Raw genomic sequence first — 11,267 nt, forward strand, 5'->3', positions numbered from 1 at the left:
TAATTAATAAATAAATACCTACAATGAATAATATTATAAAATAATAATAATCAACTGATAAAATTGTATAATTATGAACAATCATATTTATCATCCTAATAGAAACACATGAAACCTTACTGAGACAATATTCTATAAACTAAAATTGTGTTGTGTTTTTTTTTCTGCACACAAATGTTAGAAAATTAATCAATAATATTAAATAAGAACTAATATTTGTATTCATAAATTCATCATTACATATTAATTTAAATCTTAAATTTAAATTTTTATTGTACACATTAAAATCTGAATATTTTGTACAAAAATGTAAAATCAATTATTAAAGGTAACAAAACGAAAGCAAAAAAAAAAAAGAAAAGAAATACAAAACAAATATTAACTTCAAACAAATCAACGTGACGATAAGAAAAAACAATCATTTTCTAATAATAAGATTAGAGAAGTATATTTAAAACTGCAAACAAAAAATACAGATAGTCTTTTTCGTTCGAATGATTGATCATTTAATCGATCAACGAATCTAAGTGAACCTCTTTTCTTGTTATCTTATTATCTTTTTCTTATTCTTTTTTTTGTCGTTTTTATATCCTCGTTAAGTTTTGATGAATTTTTTTCCTCGCAAAGATTTGAACCGATAAATTATCTTTTTTCTTTTTTCCAACAATTAATTTTATTTCTACGATAGAAACGATTGATATTTAATGTTTAAAAGTTAATACTGTGAATAAAAAGAAAATAAAATGGAACAATAAATAATTCGAAATATTCATTGATTAATATTTAACGAAAAACAAAAAAAAACAAAAAAGGTAAAATCGATGAAACATTTAAATAAAACTAACAAAAATAATACGAAGAAAATAATGTAACAATTTGTTACATTATTAAATAAATAAATTCTTATTGGATTGATTGAATTTAAAATGAAAATTAGATAAGCGATAGGTTGAAATTACAATTTCAATTTCAGATTCTCAGATTCAGTAGCTGTCACGATTTATTTTCTTCGAAGTACTATTAAAACGAGTTCGTTTTAAACTCACACTACTTTACTTTAATGCTCTCTCTTTTTCTCTCTCTCTTTTTCTCTCTCTCTTTTTCTCTCTCTCTCTTTTGATCGATAATAACAGCTTCGAAGAATATCGAAAGCTCGTATTAAATGAAATACGAATAGTAAAGTCGCGTTTGTAAATACACAATTGAATACTTTTTTCTAACTTTTAATAACAATTTAAACAAAATTTATTGTTAAAAAAATATTATTATTATAGCACGCGTTTAGAAAGAACATTTTGTAACAATTAAAAAAAAAATATATATATATATCATTTATTTAAAAATTGTAAGTATGAGAGGGGCATGCAGAGGGGGGTGGGTGGTGGATGAGATGATAAAATGGAAACCACCGTGATAAAGAAATAAAAATAAAAAAAATAATTAGATATAAATATTAAGAAAATAATAATAATTATATTGATGAAAATAAATCTATGGTGTTTTTTCTTTTTTCTATTTCCCCTATAGCAGAGCAGCTAATTAATAATTTATATTTTACATAACTTCGTTTGTGGCCACAATAATAATAATAATATTCGTTTATCTAAAATACGATTAAAATTGTAAGATTAATCAATAAATAAGAAAATGTGTAACAACTTTTATTGTCTTCAATTATGATCGATTATTTATTTATTTCTTTTTTTATATTTCAGTTATGGCACACAAATATTGCGAAATAAATGGTTCATGGTTTCGACATCCAGAATCTCGTACAGTTTGGAGTAATTACACGACTTGCATTAACATCGATGATTTACACGTAAGTATTACATCGTTCGAAAAGTCATTTCGTTTTTCTTTTTGTTGATTTTTCAATCCTTTTTAACGCGAAAGAATTTATTTACAATTTTTTTTCTATATCACGATTTTTATCACAAATCTAATTAAAACAAAAAAAAGAAAACAAAATAACAATGTCATATTTTATATGCAGTTTAATTCGTTTATTAATTATTTCAGTATAGTTTTATCACTTGAAACGAGGTATAGTATAAATATATAGAAACACATACACACACACACACACATAGTATTATTTATTATAAATTGACGAATCAACTAATATATATTCGAAAAATTCGAATAAATATTATATTTGTAAATGTGGACAAAATTATTATTAATAATCCGATATAAAATTTAAGAATAAGGTGAAAAGAATCAAATTTTGATATGGTTCTACAAATTTTTTCTATTTGTGTTATTTTTTTTTTTTTTCGGTTTAATTAATTAAACCGATATTCGTTGACCGTGTTACGTTAATTAAACCCAACTAAGTTAATTGGACAATTAAAGTATATCAAAATATGAAAACATATATATATATATATATATATATATTATACATAATTGTAAATATATTATATTTTTGATCTTGTTTATTGTCTTATTTTTCTTTTACAGTGGCAGCAAGGTATCAATTGTATTTATGAAGTAGGCTATGCGATATCATTAGTGGCTCTTCTTTTGTCATTAGCAATTCTCACATATTTTAAGTAAGTTATATATCATTTATTATTAATTGTTTTTCATTGTATATATTATAATAGAATTAATTTTGTTTAATATTAGATTTACGAACTGAGCCAATTTGTTTCATTTCCAATTTTTTTCCTACATATATATATATACATGTAGGAATAATAATATATATTATATATATTTAAAACTTAAATATTATTATTTTTTTTAAATATATATATATATTGATTATTAATACCATAATAAAATATACGTAAATATTAATTGCACCCCTCTATCTGCCAATTTCTTCATTCAAACAATGTTTGTATATTTAAAAAAAAAAAATTAACTAACAAAACATTCGTAAATCTAGTGTTAAAAAAAAAAAGATAAATATAATTGTGTTAATCAATCAAATTAATATTTATTATTTAAGATCGTTGAGATGTGCTAGGATAACTTTGCACATGAATTTGTTCGTATCGTTCGCCTTAAACAACGCATTATGGTTAATCTGGTACGGATTTGTCGTAGCCAATACGAATCTTTTATTAAACAATAGCGTAAGTAACAAAATAAAAGAAAAAACGAAAACAAAATTTATTATATAACTATAAGAATAATGTGATTATATATCGTTGCAATTAAATATTCCTTACTCTTCTTTTTTTCTCTTTTTTTTTTTTATTATTATTATATTGTTTAGATAATATGTCGATTATTGCACGTGGTTCTTCATTATTTCTTGTTAACAAATTACGCATGGATGCTTTGCGAAGGATTTTATCTTCACACTTTACTCGTAATGGCGTTTACCAGCGAACACAAATTGGTCAACTGGTTGGTGGCACTTGGTTGGTCAATGCCAGGTCTCATAGTAACCGTTTATGCTATTTTAAGGGCAACAAGCAACGATCCGGTTGACACCCAACAGTGAGTAATTATATCTTATTTATTTCGATATTTTGTATTTATATATACACAAAATAATATTATATAAATATATTTATATTATTTATTTTTTATTATATATATATATATATATGTAATCAGGTTTTTATTGCACAACTTACAAAGTTTTTTACAAATGTCTTAGTATTTATTTTTTATTAATTAATTAATATAAGAGAAATATTAAGAGAATATATTTTTTTTGTTTCTCTTATATTTGTCATTTTATGGTGTTACAAAAAAATTAATTTCTAACAATTAATATTACAATACGAAATTTCATTCTTTACATTTTTTTTTGTTTTTCTAAATTATCCAACTAATAAATTTTCTTTTATTTTATTTTTCTCTTTTTTTTCTTTTTCATTTCAACGAAATATATTTTAAAGTAAACATTTAAATGATAATTAGATTTAAATTCGTCGAGAAATGGAGAGAGAATAAATTTTGGAAGAATGATTAAGAGGAGGGGTTGATTTTAAGAAGAAAAAAAAAAAAGGAAGAAAAAGAAAAGTATACAATTAAGAAAATAACGTAATCAAATTTGACGTGTTGAGTTATTAAAGGATTCTTGAAAAAAGAAAGAAACAAAAGTAAGAGAGGAAACTGTAGGAATTAAAATAAATTAGGACAGAAAATTAGGGTGACTTTTGTAATCAGAGATTTTTAAATGAAACGAGAAAGACAGAGAGAGAGAGAGAGAGAGAGAGAGAGAGAGTGAGAGAGAGAGAAATGATCTATAGGTTTGACAATCATTCAAATAAATTATTTTCTTCTTTAATTTTGTTTTTTGTTCCTTTAAGATAACGCGGTAAAAAATTGAAAAGAAAATTGCTGTTTTTTATTTTTTTATTTTTTTTTTTCCATCGAAACGAGTATTTCACACTTTTATCAAATCTTAACGATAAAAAGAGTGTCTCGATAATAATTGTTGGATATTTTCTCTACGTATGTATGTGTATACGTGTATATGTGTATATGTCGAACAACGAGAACAATACAACGATGAAACCATAAACTTTCTCGAACATTACTAACTCGAGCACGACGAGACACAATAAGAGTGAGAGAGAGACAGAGAGAGAGAGAATGAGAGAATGAGAGAGAATGAGAGAGAACATTTTCTCAATAAACGTGTACTTTGGACAAAGTGTATCGAATCAACTATCGATCTTTCGTATAACGATAGTCAAGCTTTTACTGCTATCTCTAAAAGAGAATATATCGTACCTGTGAGAGAAAGTAATAGTTAACAAAGTTAATTGATCATTAACAAAAGGTTTGTTCTATTGGATTTTTTAATAACTATTATATTAAAATATATGATAATATATTTAATTCGTTAAGACAATAAGAAAAATTTGTATAATAAATTTCAATGATTTTTCTCGCGTACAATTATATTTATTTATTTATTAGAAAAATATGTTAATTTAAATTGTAATATTTTTTATTGATATAATGATGGTAAATTAATTTTATAGATTTGTTGTTTTTTTTTTTGTTTAATATCTGTATGTATGTGTTACTTTTTAGTATTTTATAAATATTGGTAATGTGTAATATATATATATATATATTATATTTTATATCTTATAATAACCCCATAACATTGTAAGCATCATTACTTAAACATATATGAAACTAGGTTAAATGGGAATACTCTGATGATATATAGTAAGGAAAGGGTCGTACTCATGTCAGTGATAGTAAATTTTCCTTTTTTTTGTTTTTCATTAAAATATTACTCCTAAAGAAAAAATATAATATATTTTAAAATTACTGTCAGGGTGATCTTATTAAAAAATAAAATTAAATCTCGAAGAGTGTCAAAGATTAAATAAACTTTTCTATACCATCGCGAGAGAATCTTTCGATTTAACTTCAAAAAATTGTAATTAAACATTTCAATGTGGAAATAAAATTAAAAACAGAAAAATAGGACAGAGTATTTTCAACGTCGCAACACAAACACAACACAATGATCAATGATATAATAATAATTTAAATAAATATTCGCAACGAAACAGACAAAAATTCTCACAAAACAATAGAAATCCATTTTCGTATTGATAGAAAAATGTCATTGTTAATTTCTAAACTATGATGCAGTCGTAGAAAACTTTTGCACATCGGAAATATAGAAACAAACTTTTTAAACGCATTCTTTCTTTCTTTCTTTTTTTTCTCTCTCTCTCTCTCTCTCTTCTTCTCTGTGTGTCTGTGTGTATGAATATCAAACTGGTATGAGTAAAATTGTAGAGAAAAATATCGGGAAAAATTCTATCGGTGCATTGGCATTTTTATATTCGTTGTGTCGTTATTTTTACACGAAAAAGACAAAAAAGAATGAAAGGAAAAAAAAATAAGAAGAAGAAGAAGAAAGAAAGAACAAAAATACCTTGAAACAAAATTCGCGATAAACGTATTGTTAAAACGTTCATTATATTTCTAATTATATCTATAAATTGTTTAGATGTTGGATCAACGAGGGTAATTACATGGGTGCATTGGTTTATCCAGTATGCGTTTCTACTTTGTTGAACGTTTTATTTTTATTCAACATCGTACGTGTATTATTGATGAAACTGCGTGCTGGTCCAGCTATAGGAACTCGACCATCAAGATCAATGCTACAAGCTTTTAGGTATATATACAAAAAAATTCATTTTATTTATTATTTAAGAACAAATTAATATTATATAAAATAATATATATGTATTATATTAATTAGGTAAATAATTTTCAATTGATTTTTACTCGTTCCATTTGTAAAAAAAACAAAACACACACATCTTTTATAATTAATTATTAAATTAATTATATATTGTTCACACACGTAGAGAAAAAAAATTCGTATTATTTAATATTGTAATACTTCTTATACTGTTTTTTTTTTCTATAAACATTTATAAAAATTATGTTTTGTTTGAAGTTATACTTCTTTTGGAAAGTGAAGTTAAATGCGACCGAAAAATCAACACCACGAAGTTGTTCGATATTTACGATGCGCGCGCAAATTGAAGTTACTTTTGAGGTTATGTAGATTATATTCGTTTTGATATACTAAAGAAGTATAACTTATTACGTGCGTGCATAAATACACACATCAGTTTTTTATTTGTTTTTTTTTATTTATAACGACTTACCGATCGCATTTATAAAATTATGCGATTTTCAAAATACGAATAAACATTTATCTCATTCTCCTCCACCAACACTGATAGAAAACAAATAAAAAGAGAAACTCATTTTTGTTTTATTATGATACAGAGCAACGATGTTATTGGTACCACTTCTTGGACTCCACTATCTAGTCATCCCTTTCAGACCACCTAAGAAACACCCTTGGGAACATGCTTACGAAGTTATATCAGCGATTACAGCATCTTTCCAAGTTAGTATACCAAAGACTTCCATTAATATGGAATAACCCTTAATTTTCTTTTTCCCTTATCATGAAATGAAATATTCATCATCAAAGATAAACAAATAAAAGATGCATTTTAATCATATTATATCCTTTTGTTTGGTTTTTTTTTTTTCTATCTGTGTGGATTAATTACAGGGTCTCTGCGTTGCTATCTTTTTCTGCTTCTGTAACGGAGAGGTAAGTAAGTGTGTCGATGAAATTTAAATTAAAAAATAAAATAAAATAAAAAAACCACGTATTTTATACTAGTTCCATATTTTTTTTTGTCTTTTTCGTTTGTTTTCTTCGTCTAATTATCATTTGTTTTTCTCGTAGGTGATAGCACAATTTAAAAGAAAATGGGAAGGTACGATGATGTTAAGGAGACGAACGAATTCCTGCACGGCCACTACTGTCTCGGTACGAAAAAACTTACAACGAACAATTAGTTTCTAATCTTTTTTTTTTTCTTGCTTTTCTATTCTTTTCCTTATATTTTCTCTTTGTTTAGTTTTTTCCCCTTCCCTCCTCCATTTGCAAGAATAAAATTTATATAATCTCTGCGTAAATATATTTTCTTATTTTAAATTAAAAATTAAAATTCCCCTTGTTTCTTCTTCTTCTTTTTCTTTGTCTTTTTCTTTATTAATTTTTGTTTCTAATTATCTAATCCTAATTTTGTACTCGTTGTCTCTTCGTTTTTATCTATTAATCGTATTTAGATAGAAATTAAATTATAAAATAAAAAGCAAATAATTTTCTCAATGTGTTTTGTATATTAAATGATATTAATAGAAAATATATAATATATATATATATATTACACATTACCAATATTTATAAAATACTAAAAAGTAACACATACATACAGATATTAAACAAAAAAAAAAACAACAAATCTATAAAATTAATTTACCATCATTATATCAATAAAAAATATTACAATTTAAATTAACATATTTTTCTAATAAATAAATAAATATAATTGTACGCGAGAAAAATCATTGAAATTTATTATACAAATTTTTCTTATTGTCTTAACGAATTAAATATATTATCATATATTTTAATATAATAGTTATTAAAAAATCCAATAGAACAAACCTTTTGTTAATGATCAATTAACTTTGTTAACTATTACTTTCTCTCACAGGTACGATATATTCTCTTTTAGAGATAGCAGTAAAAGCTTGACTATCGTTATACGAAAGATCGATAGTTGATTCGATACACTTTGTCCAAAGTACACGTTTATTGAGAAAATGTTCTCTCTCATTCTCTCTCATTCTCTCATTCTCTCTCTCTCTGTCTCTCTCTCACTCTTATTGTGTCTCGTCGTGCTCGAGTTAGTAATGTTCGAGAAAGTTTATGGTTTCATCGTTGTATTGTTCTCGTTGTTCGACATATACACATATACACGTATACACATACATACGTAGAGAAAATATCCAACAATTATTATCGAGACACTCTTTTTATCGTTAAGATTTGATAAAAGTGTGAAATACTCGTTTCGATGGAAAAAAAAAAATAAAAAAATAAAAAACAGCAATTTTCTTTTCAATTTTTTACCGCGTTATCTTAAAGGAACAAAAAACAAAATTAAAGAAGAAAATAATTTATTTGAATGATTGTCAAACCTATAGATCATTTCTCTCTCTCTCACTCTCTCTCTCTCTCTCTCTCTCTCTCTCTCTGTCTTTCTCGTTTCATTTAAAAATCTCTGATTACAAAAGTCACCCTAATTTTCTGTCCTAATTTATTNTATATATATATATATATATATATATATACATGCACGCATGCCCATGGAAACTATTCCCCATGGATATTGGCAGATTACGGTAGTACATAGAACTTCATTAAAATATTACAACGCACAAGCCAGGAAATTATACCGGAAGTTAATGCTTTTCATAAATCATATAAATGGATTTTCAATCACATCTTTGATTAATTGTTTGATAAAATTACGTCAAGATTTTGATGAATTGTTTTACAAAATTTATAATTATCAATTGTTATTTGAATATAATTTTAAACTAATATAATTTCAATCACGCGTGTAATAAACAGAAAATTATTTACCGTTAAAATACGTATTCTAATTCTGTTTCGATTATCAAAACATTCTCAAGGGATATTACACCTAAACAAATATTTGTTCGTATTTTGATCCGAAATTAATTACGTTTATCATATTGGTAGGATCAATTTTCATCTATCCTAATTTTAAACGTTACGAAACTATTATTAATATTCACGAGGGAAAAAGAAAAATGCAATTAATTCAGTTCGATCAATTTGTCGTATTATTTGATTACGTTGAAACGAATCTTTTGTAAAATCGTGATTTAACAAACACCTGTGCGAAATTATTTGTAATAAAAAGAAGAAAAAAAAGAGAAAAAACAAATCCTACGATATTTGTGTGCATGAAAACGTTTTGTAAAATGCAACCTCCCTTTAAAAAATATCAATCGACTTACGGACGCTTCGATTGAAAAAAAATAAACAATTAATATTTCATTGAATATTTCCGAAAATGAAATAACCGGAATATAACAAATTTATCGTCGAATGGGGATACAAAGGAGAAAAAAGAAATTTTGTCATACAGCATACGCGTTTGATTTTGAAATAAATTGATGTGTAATACAGTTTGAGAGAACGAGAATATTTTCTATGAAAAATTGTCATGGATATATATATTGCAAATTGTCGAAACGAAAGAATATTTCAAAGTAGTGACACGATATTTCGAAAAATATGAACTACCCCCAGCCCTTTTTATTATTTTTTTTTTCCCCTCGAATCAAAAAAACTAATATTATATAATAAATATAAATATATATATAAAATTAAATAATATATTATATTTATTATACTACACGATTTGTTCAGATTTTACGATAACTAAATTCGATAAATGTGCATAAGAAAAATATACGAAATATTGTTACGAGATTGCAGTGTATCTTGGTGCAATTTATGTGCATAACAAATTGTGAATAATATGTTGTTCAACCCCGTTATTCCTTTGTAGGATTTGCAAGTTTCCAAAAATAAAACCTCAAAATATTACTTCGAAAGTTTATAAATCCCGAAAAATCTTTATTGTAAATCGAAAGTACTGTTGTTGAGATACTATAAAGCATTGAATTTAAACCGGACGAAAATCTTCTCATAGTACTTCGAAATCCTAAAGTGAAACAAACAAGAGAACTCAAACAAGAAATTTCAATGAAAGTCAAACTTAAAGCTAGAGAATAGAATTCATATCATCGTTACTATTACCCTTAAAACCCATGAATTTAAACTCCGATAATTAACGCGTTAAACAACATTTAATTAACAATGTAAAATAAAATTATTTATATATACGGGATATATAAAAGGGGATAATAAATCTTTCTTACAAATGTTATCGTTGCTTCATGTAATTATTTGTATTAAAAAAAAAAAAAAAAACAGAAAAATTAGATTAAAAAAAGGAATATAATTTTAATTTAAACAGAAGATAGGAATAATGAATGAATGAATGAATGAATTGAATTGAATTGAATTACAAAATATCCGAAGAGGCAACGACTTCATTTTTTTTATTATTTATTTTTAATGAAATTTATGTTGCATGCTTTATAGTAGTGATCGATGCACGAACGGTCAATGGCGCGAACCGGATTGCAAGGTTCGCATTAATATCGAATAAATAAATATATATTCATGAGAAATTAATTGTAAATATGTTTCTTTTTTCTATTATGAAAAAGAATTAAATAATATAATAAACAATTTCATTGAGACGTTTGATCTTTGCACGAAAATTCGAAAATAAAATAAATAAAAAACACAAAATAATATTCCTGTAAAATGAACAAATATTAACATGATAAATAATGATAATTATCATAAATTATTTTAATTAATATTTTGTCTTATAATACATGCATAAAAATCTTTAAAAAAAAATTATAATATATATGATATAATACATAAGTTAAAATTTTTGAATGAGAAAGAAAAAACGAAGATATATTATTCCCATACGATTTAAGAATTTATTTATGGTGTTTAACGTTTGAAACAGATGACCATTCATTTCTTGTTTCGATACACATCCTATCTTTTCACCGATTATATTCGTAAGTCCCCTAAGGGGAAAAACGTAAATTTACATTTTTATGCAATTCGTGTACGTCAGCACACGTGTTGTTCGTATAAAAAAAAACGAGACCTTACGAATTTTCTTCTTTTTTTCTTTTCTTTTCACCGACGTTGAATTTACCCAAACGTTTTTCATTTTCTTTTTATTTTTTATTTTTTTTTTCGGGTAAACTTGATATTATTTATTATTTTTTTTTTATTATTATTATTA

At 24.8% G+C, this 11,267-nt stretch overlaps 1 protein-coding gene across 1 annotated transcript in view; it reads left to right on the forward strand.

Moving 5' to 3' along the window:
* The first annotated feature begins 1,693 nt into the window (after positions 1-1,693).
* LOC106787822 (calcitonin gene-related peptide type 1 receptor-like) overlaps positions 1,694-11,267 on the forward strand; it is a 10,917-nt gene continuing 1,343 nt past the window's right edge. Inside the window, exons 1-8 of the mRNA XM_014750522.1 lie at positions 1,694-1,822; positions 2,467-2,558; positions 2,963-3,089; positions 3,233-3,459; positions 5,954-6,124; positions 6,751-6,874; positions 7,046-7,087; positions 7,226-7,309. Coding sequence (XP_014606008.1) covers positions 1,718-1,822; positions 2,467-2,558; positions 2,963-3,089; positions 3,233-3,459; positions 5,954-6,124; positions 6,751-6,874; positions 7,046-7,087; positions 7,226-7,309 — 972 coding nt within the window. The 5' untranslated portion in view covers positions 1,694-1,717. The remainder of the gene's footprint in view (positions 1,823-2,466; positions 2,559-2,962; positions 3,090-3,232; positions 3,460-5,953; positions 6,125-6,750; positions 6,875-7,045; positions 7,088-7,225; positions 7,310-11,267) is intronic.

This window comes from Polistes canadensis, unplaced genomic scaffold (genome assembly GCF_001313835.1).
Source record: "Polistes canadensis isolate GaletaPanama2010 unplaced genomic scaffold, ASM131383v1 scaffold_4, whole genome shotgun sequence".
Taxonomy (NCBI): Eukaryota; Metazoa; Arthropoda; class Insecta; order Hymenoptera; family Vespidae; genus Polistes; species Polistes canadensis.